At 47.2% G+C, this 13,425-nt stretch overlaps 1 protein-coding gene across 1 annotated transcript in view; it reads left to right on the top strand.

The window, feature by feature from the left end:
- The window catches only part of LOC141258886 (b(0,+)-type amino acid transporter 1-like), a 53,561-nt gene extending 42,612 nt beyond the window's left edge, over nucleotides 1–10,949 (top strand). Inside the window, exon 7 of the mRNA XM_073674110.1 lies at nucleotides 8,409–10,949. Within this exon, the coding sequence (XP_073530211.1) occupies nucleotides 8,409–8,639 (231 nt within the window). The 3' untranslated portion in view covers nucleotides 8,640–10,949. The remainder of the gene's footprint in view (nucleotides 1–8,408) is intronic.
- The last annotated feature ends 2,476 nt before the right edge of the window (nucleotides 10,950–13,425 follow it).

The following is a 13,425-nucleotide window of genomic DNA, read 5'->3' as shown; positions in this document are numbered from 1 at the left end:
TAGATACCAGGCAGATTTCAGCATATACTTAAAAATAAAATAAAATAGTAGGTTGATACAGGGATTTATTCTGACTGCTGGTTTCAGAGTCGGGAGGGAATTTTTCCTCAGGTGAAGATTGGCCAAATCATTTGGGGTTTTTGCCCTCCTCTGGATCAACTTTAGCAATTACAGAACTAACAGGTCGAACTTGATGGACGCAAGTCTTTATTCGGCTTTACAAACTATGTTACTCTTAATCCACCCCTGTATAGTATATGCAGTATAAACACGCAGAACAGGGTATACAAAACATAAATGTAAAAGGTAGATAAAAGCCAAATTTGTTCTTACTTGTATGGGTGGTTTGAAATTGTTCAGAGTCTGAGAATAGGACTAGAGTCCAGGAAAGAGGAGAGCTGCAATATCAAGATGTTACAGTTGAAATATATTACCCATGATTTTGCCAGTAAGATGATTGTATAGTCTGGAGTGGTTACCTCAACCAGGTCCAATAGTGGTGTGTGGCCACGTGGATCTAAAGGATAGTATGGAGAGTTAAAGATAGTTGTACAATGGCATGTGTAACCCATCATATGTTGGCTGGTCTGTAGCTTACCATGCAGTCATATGGAGTCCATGCATAGACAGGGTGTAGGTCCGAGAAGGGATTGTGTCATTCATTGGTGGTATAGAGGGGTATAGCAGAGATCCTGCGCCTTGCTGTGGCTCTGGTAAATGACATACTGAGGAGACTGTGCTTTATACACCGGTGGGGAACGCCGGACCGGAAGTGCCATTATGGCGCTGTGCAGATGCAAATAAATTTGCAACTTTATTTGTGTCTACACAGTACCATAATGGATAGCCTGTCCCCTGCACATGCACCACAGCTCAGTTTCCTTGACTACCACCATACACAACATGAGAGGTTGTACCGTGCCTGTAAACACAGGCAATGTCCGGCCATCCAATCACGCCCCACCAATGACGCACTTCCGGTCCGGCGTTCCCCACCGGTGTATAAAGCACAGTCTCCTCAGTACGTCATTTACCAGAGCCACAGCAAGGCGCAGAAGCGCCGCTATACCCCTCTATACCACCAATGAATCACACAATCCCTTCTGGGACCTACACCCTGTCTATGCATGGACTCCATATGACAACATGGTAAGCTACAGACCAGCCAACATATGATGGGTTACACATGCTGACGCGCCCAGGGGATGGGGATAACAACTTAATTGTAAAGTGCTGCGGAATATGTTGGCGCTATATAAATAAAAATTATTATTATTATTATTATTACTACTCGGCGCCCGGGCCTTGCTGTTAGTTTTGGGGGATGCCGCGGTGGCCGGCTCCGGGGCCCGTACCCTGGGGTCAGTCTTAAAAGCAAGGAATAATGGGGGGAAAGGTGTATGGGAAAGGGGAATGTTCGTGACGCCACCCGTGGTGTCTGTTGAGGATCACCAGCGCTGCTACAGTCCTCTGAGGCCGGTGGTCAGGCAGCTTAGTTGGTGCGGCTCCCCACAGGTGGAGCGGGGCCTCAGGGCAGCGTAGGAGAAGGGATGCAGGACAGAGGGGACCCAGCCGGGTCGGAAGAAGAATAGGCACACTCACAACAGTTCACTTCAGTACCTTTACTGGTGGTGTTTCAGGCACGAGCCAGGGCACTGTAGGGTGAAAGGTGCATTTCAGGACTCTCCCCAGTGAGCGGGTGTGGGGCCTCCTGTTTCTTGCCTTTTCCTGATAAGTTTATGACCTGCCTGGAGCTAGGCCTAACTTGGTCTCTGTCTTGCACCTGCTGACCTGGTGGTAGGGCCTTCTGTTGGAGATCACACTCCCTGGTCTCTTGGGCCTCAGTGATTCCTGACCCTGGTATAACAGTCAGCTTTTGGTATTCCTAGGACATATAGTTCGCCAGGGGTTCCGGTTGTTTCTGCTTGGCGTAGGAATCCCTGCAGACGTGGACCCGGTGTCCAGTAAATGGTCTTGGGGTGAGCTGGCTAAGCTCCTCTGTCTACTATGTAGCTCGCTTACTCCACTTGCCTTCGGCCGCGCTCGGGGCCCTCACTAGGCTTCACACTGGCAGTAGGCCTCGCTACTCTTCACCGCTCTTATGGCGTCGGCACGCCTTAGGCTCACTAACCTGAGCTCCCTGAGTCTGGGCTGGACTGACAACCTCTCTGGCTGCAGCAGACTGCATACTCCAGGCTGCAGATTCCAGACTTGTTACAGACTTGACTAGACTCAGACTGACTGCCTAGCTCCACCTTCCCTTTTTATATCCCTATCCGGGCTCCCTCTGGTGGTCTGAGGTGGAAGGTGGAGGTGTGTGAATGCTATGAGGGCCTCTTGTGGAGGAATCCGTCCATGCACCCCTCTAGGATCTGTGGCACCAATGCGCAGCAGGGCGCCACATTCCCCCCTAGCAAAGCTCAGTACTCCGGACTGAAGTACTTTTTAACAACAATAACAATAACTCTTCCCTTTATGGGAGGCACTTTGCTTAAACGTTACATATAAAACATTATAAATAATAAATAGATATATACAATTCACTAAGCAACCCCAGAACTCAAGTCTCTTCCAGTGAGGTTCCCCGACAGGATGTCCATCTCACAGGGTAGAGTACTTGGTAGCTTGAGGGACCTGTCCAAAGCAAACCCTCCACGTAGGCTCTGGGGTGGCTGCAGGGCATGGCGATCCTGAGTTGGACCTCCGTTAGTGCCACACCAGACAGGTTTTTCTTCTGAGGTCACCTAAAGGGGCACTCCAGGAAGTGCAATTATTTACAAGAAGCAGTTTTTGGGCTGCACATAGTCCTCAGCCACAAAGTTCTTTATGTACCCTTACGGGTAACTAGAGGCAACAAGGGAAGTGTCCATATCACTTAAATTGTCCATTGCAAGCATAACACAAGTTAATAAATACATATACATGAAAATACACAATATAATACCCCAGGGGCAACTATCTACACTGTCAGAGTTTCCTTCTTTACTCTCTGTATCTGACAGGGGTCTGACCTCGTGTGCTACGTGTCGACCTACGTGGTACTGGGATGCGTGAGGCACTAGTATTTACACTACCTCCCATTCTGTCAGTTCTAAGTGTTGGGGAACTGCAGGGTTGCCTTAACCTCTCTACAGGACTGGCAAGTATACCATTGGCTGGGCCTTCTTGCTCTGCTCCAACCGGGGATCCTTCTTCCGGGGATTCTTCTTGAGCAGGCTCTTCTGAAGCACTTACAGGTTCTACTTGCTGTGGAGGGTCTTCTGGCTGTTGAAAGAAGTGGATCACAGGGATTATTACTGCTCCTCCTAGTTGAGGCCAATCTGCCAGGAACTCCAACTTGAAGCTGCTATAGTTCTCTGGGTTCCTGTCGGTCGGGCGGAGCTTCCTGCTTGCATAGGCGATCACCTTCTCTCGGCCATTCTGCTTCTGACTCAGTACAGCTACTAATCATTAGTTGCGGGCATCAGTGTACAGCAGGAATGGTTGGCTGTAGTCAGGATCTCCTTCATCACCTTAAAGGATTCAGCTTGCTCCTTACCCCACTGGAACGGGGGATTTCTGCCTCTGGGGGACTGTCCTACCAGGAGGTCTTGCAGAGGCGCCGCTTTCTTGGTATAGTCCTTCACAAACCTCCGGTAATACCCGACTAGTCCTAGGAACTGACGTACCTCCTTGAGGCTCTTCGGCTCCGGCCATTTCTGGATGGCAGTGACCTTCTCCGGGTCTGGTGCTACTCCCTCTGGACTAACGATGTGCCCCAGGTACTGTACCTTTTGCTTGAGCAGGTGGCACTTTGAGGGCTTCAGCTTCATCCCATACTGGGACAGCGACTCAAATACCTCTGCCAGGTGCTTCAAGTGGTCCTCATACGTTTTGGAGTACACTATCACGTCATCCAGGTATAGTAGTACAGTCTCGAAGTTGCGGTGTCCCAGGCAGCACTCCATCAATCTCTGAAACGTTCCGGGGGCGTTGCAGAGTCCAAACGGCATACTATTGAACTCGCAGAGTCCCATCGGGGTGGTGAAGGCTTTCTTCTCCCGATCCTCCTCAGCAACAGCTACTTGCCAGTACCCACTAGTGAGGTCAAGGGTGGAGAAGTAATTTGCAGACTTTAAGGCAGCCAGGGATTCCTCTATACGTTGTAAAGGGTATGCATCTTTATGTGTAATGCGATTTACTTGTCTGTAATCTACACACATTCTCATGCTTCCGTCCTGTTTCCTGACCAGAACTAGGGGAGCTGCCCAGGGACTACAACTATCCCTTACTACCCCTGCCTTCTTCATGTCGTGCAACATCTCCTTCACCTTCTGGTAGTGTGCTGGTGGTATAGGCCTGTAACGTTCTTTGATGGGTGGATGGTCACTTGTGGGGATATGGTGTTGAACCCCCTTAATCCTCCCAAAGTCAAGTGGGTGTTTACTGAATACCTGCTCGTATTCCTAAACCACCCGGTGTACACCCTGCTTCTGATGGGCAGGAGTGGTGTCTGTCCCAACATGGAGCTGTTGACACCAATCCTCCACCTGGGTTGCCGGGTCATTATCCTCCACTTCGTCTGGTGAGGTTAAGGACTCCGCCGTGTGTATGGAGTTGTTATTTACTGTGTACAGTTTGGCAACAGTGGCTTAGCGTGGTAATCTAACCTCGTCCTCCCCATAGTTTAGGAGGCGTACGGGCACCCTCCCATTGCGTACATCCACTACCCCTCTGGCAGTCAAGAGTGTAGGCCTATGCTCCGAGCTAAGGGGCTCTACTACCGCCTGGTAGCTCCGTCCTTTGAGACCTATTGCTGCTCTACACCAAATCAGCATCTCACTCATCGGGGGAATCACAATGGGTACCGGGTCTGTCACCCGTACATTACCAATTTCACCGCCTGTTAGCTTTACCTGTTGCTGGTACATAAGGGCTCGGATCTCTTTCTGCAGCGCCCTTCTCTGCCCTGGTCTGGCAGTGTCAGCTATCTGTTGGAGCAAGAACAACACTTCTCCCAAACTGTTACTAACAACATTTGTGGCAAGTACAATATACAAGTCTGTATCATCAGGATTAGTCTCTACTACAATTTGTCCCTGGTCCTTCAGTTCCACTCTTCCCACCTTTACTGCCACATCCTTAACCCCGACTAGGTTAAGGGGGAGGCTGTTTGAGGCATACACGGAAAGATTGGGATCTGGCGGGTGAAGTTTGTCTATGGACCAGAACCTTTTGTAGAGGACATCAGGCATGATGGTTACCTGAGATCCTGTGTCCAGCAGAGCGGGTGTCGCGATTTCGCCCAGCACAATGGACAGGAAAGGTCTTCCTCCCACGAACCTGCGGTACCAGTTTGATGGGCCTGTGGGGTCTACTCCTGGGTGTCGGCCTTCGGCCCCAGGGTTTTCTCGTTTAAAGGACAGCTCTGGACGGCGTGATCTGTCTTGTGGCAGCGGTGGCAGACAGGGTCCCTTGGCGGGCGGCGTTGGTCGCTGGTCCTCCCAGGGGGTGGCGTTGTCCTCCTCCTCCTTCTCATCCAGGGGACATCTTCAGGGCTGTCGGCTAGCAGGATCCTTCCTTCCTCCTCCGGCTCCGTCTGCAGCTGCAGGGCACTCAGTACAGTGGTCAGGGTTTTGCTCAACTAACGCACTTCAGAGCGCAGGCTGTCCAGCTCACTAGGGGACGTTGCTGGAACCTTGGCTTCAGCAGCCACCGGGGAAAAGGTGGACGCTGCAGGCACTGGGTTGGCCCCACCCTGGTAACATTGGATAGCAGTTGTTTCCAGGGGCTGCAGTCCTTTTATAGCCATGTCCTTAAGGGTGTCAAAGGTGGCATCTGGATGATCCAGGGACCACCAACGCACAGTCCTGCTCTCCTCTTGGGACCTCAGTCCCCGGATAAACTGTTCCTTCAGCATTTTATTTTCATTATCGATGCTGGTTGGACTAACCTGTTTCAGAGCTCGCAGGGCCCCTTGTAAACTCCAGGCATAGTCCCGAACACTGTCCTCCGGTTGCTGAGAGCAGTTGTAGAACCTCATCCGGAGGTCTGTCTCAGTACGATTCTCAAAGACAGTCTGTAACTTTTTAAAGATTGCGGACACTGACTCCTGGTCTGCAGCCGACCAGGTCTCTACTTCTCGCTCCGCAGCACCAGTCAATTGTCCTAATACAACAGCGGCTCTTTGCTTGCCTGTCATAGAGTACATGTCCAGTATACCGCATATTTTCCTTTTGAATCCAGACAGGGTATCTGGTTTGCCGCTGTACTGGCGGAGCCACTTTGCTCCAGGGATATACGGTAGGGCCATGGGTATGACAGGGGTTACAAGCCTTGCTGGTGGAGCGGCTGCTTCGTCCTGCTCGGCGCCGAGCGCAGGTTGAAGGTTGAACATCAGGGCGGTTAACCGGTGCTCCGGCGTTGTGCTGTTCTTCGGACATTCTGGCGCCCCCCTAGCGAACCGTGGCCTACCTTCTTTTCTTTTCTTCCGGTAGGCCGCAGCTCCGCAGGTGACGGTCTTCTTCAGGACCTTGCGTTGCTTGCGTCCTACGTCAGAGCGCTCACCGGCGCTCCTTCCAGGACCTGGCACTTCCTGGTTTGACGTCGAGGTGTGGGGCGTGTCCGGGACTTCGCGCGCTTCAGCAGGTACGCCTCTCAGTTTACGCCCTTCTTCCCGCTCGGCGGCACAACAATGGTGGCAATCTTCGCCACAGTTTAATACACAGTTTTTGATTAAAGGTGCACAGTACCCGGTGGCAACGGGCACAACACTCCGTCGTTGCAGCGGGCACGGAATCCTGTTCGTGACGCCAGGAAGAGATGACGCGCCCAGGGGATGGGGATGACTACTCGGCGCCCGGGCCTTGCTGTTAGTTTTGGGGGATGCCGCGGTGGCCGGCTCCCGGGCCCGTACCCTGGGGTCACTCTTAAAAGCAAGGAATAATGGGGGGAAAGGTGTATGGGAAAGGGGAATGTTCGTGACGCCACCCGTGGTGTCTGGTGAGGATCACCAGTGCTGCTACAGTCCTCTGAGACCGGTGGTCAGGCAGCTTAGTTGGTGCGGCTCCCCACAGGTGGAGCGGGGCCTCAGGGCAGCGTAGGAGAAGGGATGCAGGACAGAGGGGACCCAGCCGGGTCAGAAGAAGAATAGGCACACTTACAACAGTTCACTTCAGTACCTTTACTGGTGGTGTTTCAGGCACGATCCAGGGCACTGTAGGGTGAAAGGTGCATTTCAGGACTCTCCCCAGTGAACGGGTGTGGGGCCTCCTGTTTCTTGCCTTTTCCAGTTTATGACCTGCCTGTGCAAAGCAGTCATCAAAGCAAAAGGTGGCTACTTTGAAGAACCTAGAATATAAGATATATTTTCAGTTGTTTCACACTTTTTTGTTAAGTATATAATTCCACATGTGTTAATTCATAGTTTTGATGCCTTCAGTATGAATGGACAATTTTCAAAGTCATGAAAATACAGAAAAATCTTTAAATGAGAAGGTGTGTCCAAACTTTTGGTCTGTACTGTATATTTTTGGTTATATTTATGGGTGTGCACGGGTTTCTTCTTATGTGAATCTTCTACTTTTGTATATTAATTGGTTTATATCTACATGATGCAGCACTCCTGGTCTATTTTAATAATGGTACCTATACCCAACTTTTTCCCTTTCTTTCCTCAAAACTATATATATATATATATATATATATATATATATATATATATATATATATATATATATATATATATATATATATATATATATATATATATATATATATTTATATATATAGATAGACAAAACAGGTAAAATATTTATGTTTGGACTTCGTTCCCTCATTGAAGTAAATGGATGAGTCAGAGGGCACGTCTGAATCCAGAATTTGCGGATAAAGTTGTAACAATCGGACGAGCATTTTACAAGTGTGAACATCGCCTTACACTTTGAGAATGACCCGGGTCACTCTCATTTTACAGCACTGTGATCCCTGATTGTCTTATACCAGCCATACACATTAGATGACTGTCGGACAAACGATGCTCCGGCCGATCGTGTGACTGACTGCCATCTCTCCCATACACACAATTGCCCGCTCGGCCGAGCGCTCCTGTGTTCTATATGAGAAAACCAACAGACATCTCTGCCAGCGGCTTATATCTGGAAGAACAAAGCAACCGGCAGTCCGAAATCAGACATGCCCCATCAACATCTCTCATGACTATCAGATGGCTGGCGCACCCATACACATTATAGCGCTGGGCAAACCCGTTGATATCCTTGGGTTCAGCCTGACATTAGGTTATCCAGACTTTCAAAAAACTTTCTATAAACTTTTTCGAATACTCGGCTACAATAATTTCATTTGGCTCCATTGTCGGCACAGTAGTCATTAGTTTGTGCACTAACCATTATACTCTTCTAATCTTCCAGGTTCCCATCATCATTCCAGTGATAGTGCTCATCGCTTCTGTGTATCTGGTGTTGGCCCCAATTATTGGCAGCCCACAGCTGGAATATCTCTACGTTGTCCTCTTTATCCTCAGTGGAATTATCATTTATATTCCGGTTGTCCGCTATAAATGGTCTCCAGGTTGGTTCCATTCGGTCACGCTCCATCTCCAGCTCCTGCTTCAAGTTGCACCAACCGATAAAAACAACTGAGCTGAGATTTCTATTATATGAATATAACTATTGGGACAAGATATTATATATTTTATTTTTTCAGTAATTCTGGGTACAGTACGCTTTCATGTGTTGTTTCATGTTTCATTGTTTCTTGGTGGCCAAAAATGTGTTTTTGACCAAGGCGGGTTAGTTCTGCAGCTTTTAGATCTTGGCAATTTAAGCCCTTAGATGCCACAGTTGGGAAGAAACTATAGCATGAAAAGTGTTTGACAGAGGGGATCCATCTTTTATTCCATAAAGGCCACGGGGGCAGAAGTGCAAGGTGCCAATGGGTTAACATTGCAAGCAGAGAGCTAACAAAGGTACCCCATGTCTAGATTGATATCTGTCTATTAGGCCATGCCAGTCCACCATTAACAGGTGGAATTTCAGATTTCCATGCTGTGGAATATTTTGTATGTAAGCGGTTAAACAATTGCTGCATTGAGTGCTCTAGTGGGAGAAAATGAATTAATATTAAGTTTTACAAAGTTTCATAAAAAAGCTCCCACCAAAAAATAAATACACTGCTCAAAAAAATAAAGGGAACACTTAAACAACACAATGTAACTCCAAGTCAATATCACTTCTGTGAAATCTACCTGTCCAGTTATGAAGCAACACTGATTGTGAATCAATTTCTCCTGCTGTTGTGCAAATGGAGCAGACAACTGGTAGAAATGATAGGCAATTAGCAAGATACCCCCTATAAAGGAGTCGTTCTACAGGTGGTGACCACTGACCATTTCTCTGTTCTCATCCTTTTTGGCTGTTGTTTTTGTCACTTTTTAATTTTGCCATTGCTCTCACCCCTAGAGGTACAGTAGCATGAGGTGGTGTCTACAGTACATCCCACAGAAGTTGCACAGGTAGTGCAGTTCACCTAGGATGGCACATCAGTGCGAGCTGTGGCAAGAAGGGTAGCTGTGTCTGTCAGCACATTGTCCAGAGCATGGAGCAGATACCAGGAGATGTGGAGGGAGTCAAAGGAGGGCAACAACCCAGCTGCAGGACCGCTACCTCCTCCTTTGTGCAAGGAGGAACAGGAGGAGCACTGCCAGAGCCCTGCAAAATGACCTCCAGCAAGCCACAAATGTGCATGTTTCTGCACAAACGGTTAGGACCGACTCCATGAGGGTGGTATGAGGGCCCGACGTCCACAGATGGGGGTTGTGCTCACAGCAAAACACCGTGCAGGAAGCTTGGCAAAGTCGCCACTGGCGCCCTGTGCTCTTCACAGATGAAAGCAGGTTCACACTGAGCACATGTGACAGACGTGACAGAGTCTGGAGACACCGTGTAGAGTGATCTGCTGCCTGCAACATCCTTCAGCATGACTGGTTTGGCAGTGCGTCAGTAATGGTGTGGGGTGGCACTACTTTGGAGGGCCACACAGCCCTACATGTGCTCGCCAGAGGTAGCCTGACTGCCATTAGGTACCGAGATGAGATCCTCAGACCCCTTGTGAGACCATATGCTGGTGCGGTTGGCCCTGGGTTCCTCCTAATGCAGGACAATGCCAGACCTCATGTGGCTGGAGTGTGTCAGCAGTTCCTGCAAGATGAAGGCATTGAAGCTATGGACTGGCCCTCCCGTTCCCCAGACCTGAATCCGATTGAGCACATCTGGGACATCATGTCTCGCTCCATTCACCAACATCACGTTGCACCACAGACTGTCCAGGAATTGGCAGGTGCTTTAGTCCAGGTCTGCGAGGAGATCCCACAGGAGACCATCCGCAACCTCATCAGGAGCATGCCCAGGCGTTGTAGGGAGGTCATACAGGCACGTGGAGGCCACACACAATACTGAGCCTCATTGTGACTTGTTTTAGGGACATTACATCAAAGTTGGATCAGCCTGTAGTGTTTTTTTCCACTTTAATTTTTGGGGTGACTCCAAATCCAGGCCTCCATTGGTTAATAAATTTGATTTCCATTGATGATTTTTGTGTGATTTTGTTGTCAGCACATTTAACTTTGTACAGAACAAAGTATTCAATGAGAATATTTCATTCATTCAGATTTAGGATGTGTTATTTGAGTGTTCCCTTTATTTTTTTGAGCAGTGTACATTTACCCCACAAATTAGAACAGAGTGTTATTGATACCACATTGTACATAACGTAAGAAAATGGCATTTTTTTTCCATTTCCCTTCAAAAATGTATAAACATTAGTCACTACCTCCATGTACCCCATAATATGACAAATAAAAACTCCAACTCATCAACACAAAATAACAAAAATTCTAAAATGTTATAGAACAATACTTAGAATTAAATTAAAGGGGTCATCCCTTTAAAACTGATAGTTAGACATGTCTTATTTATGGCCTGTTATCTCCTGCCCCACCTTTTCTACTAGCGAGACTTCCTACATAGAATATTTATGTATTTTTTTTACATTTGCTTTTGTATTTCAAAGAACAAAATGTTGAGTTGTAAACCTACACAGGTCATACGGCATAAATTGCATTCATATAGTTTCATTTTTATTTTGTACTCTTATAATTATTTTTCTTTACAACGAGAAAACAGCTTAACATTCAAGGATAAGCAATAATAAAAACCTTAAAAAATTATAATGTTCAATTTGTGGTCAGGGACTGACATTCATCGAGTCTGTGAGTTCTGAGAAATAATTTCAGCACATCCTATAGCAGTATTTTTGTATAATACCATAATAATATATAAAAAAACGAAGTAGGTGGGAAAGCGGGGGAAGACGACAGGAGAGGAAGAGGGTGGAAAGCTTAGATGAATGTACCACTGAGGCCTTCAACCAATGAAGAAGGAACAAAAGGGAGCACATATGCAAAAGTCATGGCCTAGACAACCCACCATCTAGGAGGTGAATGGAGTAGTTACTTGGAGGCAGTGTGTACCACTGGTGCCTTCAACCAATGAAGACGGAAGAAAAGGTAGCAGATAAGCATGAGCGTGCAACCATGGAGTCAAAGAAGAACCATGACCTAGACAACCTAACATATAGAAGGTGAGTCGAGTAGTTACTTGAGCCAGTGTGTACCACTGGTGCCTTCAACCAATGAAGAAGGAACAAAAGGGAACAGATAAACGCTAGAGTGCAACAACAGAGTCAAATAAAGCCATGGCCTAGACAACCCAACATCTAGTGCCTTCATGGAGTACCTACCATGCGGGAGGAGGTACCACTGGTGCTTTGAACCAATAAAAGTTTACAGTTAAGAAGGACAAGACTTCAACCATAGATTGTTTGGTATGTTTTGCTAAATAATACCCCACCTAGTCCAACAAAGAGATGGTAAAGACGGTAGATGAATCAGGATAGGTGGATCAATTCCTCCTTGCATTGGATGAAGGAAACTTCATGAAACCATTCCTTCCAAAATAAGGGTTCTGGACTTTTCCAGTACCTAGCACCTGCCACTGAAAAAAATATTGAGGTCCCCTAACAAAATGGTTCTACTAATTTATGGGGTCCGGGAAGCATGGCAGGCATGGGGCACCATTATCACACACAGAGAAAGGGCTTGTCCTAAAGAAAGATTATCAACACATATTCCTGAAGATGTTGACACAGTCACCTCTTGATTTGATGGCTCAGGAAGGGGCAATACGTTTTTCTCCTTATGGGACATGAAGGAACCTTAACTAAAACATTTCTTTGAATACAACTTTTCCTGGACATAGGTTTTCAAAAACATTAAGGCTTCCTAACAAAAAGTTTTGCTGATCGGTGGGGGTCCTAGAAGCAGGGGAGGAGCACCACTACTGATCACATAATAGTGGCTTATCTAAAGGATAGGTCAATGCAAATTCTTGGAAACTACCTTTGGGTGTTGAGACGGTCATGTCTACACAGAGCCTCTTGCAAACCATGCACATTTTTAATTGGGGCACTCAACAGAATCTGGGGGGCTCTGATCACCAGAAGCAATAACACCCATTGATGATTTAGAAATAGTATTTACTACACATAAAAATGTACTGAGCATTTTAATGCCCTAATGTCACATTCTTCCTGCCAGGATTTAAGTGTATTTATCTGACCGTGTCACACCGTTCCTCTCACTTCTGCACATGTCTGTTTATCTGGAAATAAAACAATCATAAAAAGGGAAAAGAACACAGTGTACATGTCGTGAGAACATCTCTTATCCTTGTACTTCACGCTGGGCATCAGGAAATGTTTAATGCTTTATTTTGGAATTGTTTAGTTTTAGTTTACTTGATCAGGAGTAGAGAGGCGTCTGGTACTGGTGGGTTATATAGATATCAGGAGATCACAGGCGGCCAGGTGTTGACTTTATACAGATAGCTCTTTTGTTACATCATATGTCACAGCTTTCTTTGAAAACTTTTTATGGACTCAGGTTATCATTGGAATATGGGTTGTCCAAGGAGGACACTGACATGATTATCCCACCCGTGAACTATTCACATTTAGTTACAGTTAGAGAAGGTCACTACAACTGAGGATTGCTAGTTTCCCATGTTACTGAGTACTTCTGATTTGCCCTGCTCCTGTGGGCTGTTGGAGTGCTCAACTTCAGAGAACTGTTGGTCTTCTTTGCTTCTGAGAACTGCTGGTCTCCTCTGCTACTGAGGACTGCTGGTCTCCCCTACTACTGAGAACTGCTGGTCTCCTCTGCTACTGAAAACTGCTGGTCTCCTCTGCTACTGAAAACTGCTGGTCTCCCCTGCTACTGAAAACTGCTGGTCTCCTCTGCTACCAAGGACTGCTGGTCTCCCCTGCTACTCAGGACTGCTGGTCTCTTCTGCTACTGAGGACTGCTGGTCT

This window comes from Phyllobates terribilis, unplaced genomic scaffold (genome assembly GCF_046119375.1).
Source record: "Phyllobates terribilis strain yellow unplaced genomic scaffold, ASM4611937v1 Scaffold_3__8_contigs__length_932513732, whole genome shotgun sequence".
In the NCBI taxonomy this organism is placed as follows: domain Eukaryota; kingdom Metazoa; phylum Chordata; class Amphibia; order Anura; family Dendrobatidae; genus Phyllobates; species Phyllobates terribilis.
The sequence above is the reverse complement of the archived record's forward strand: the minus strand, read 5'-3'. Positions and strand labels throughout refer to the sequence as shown.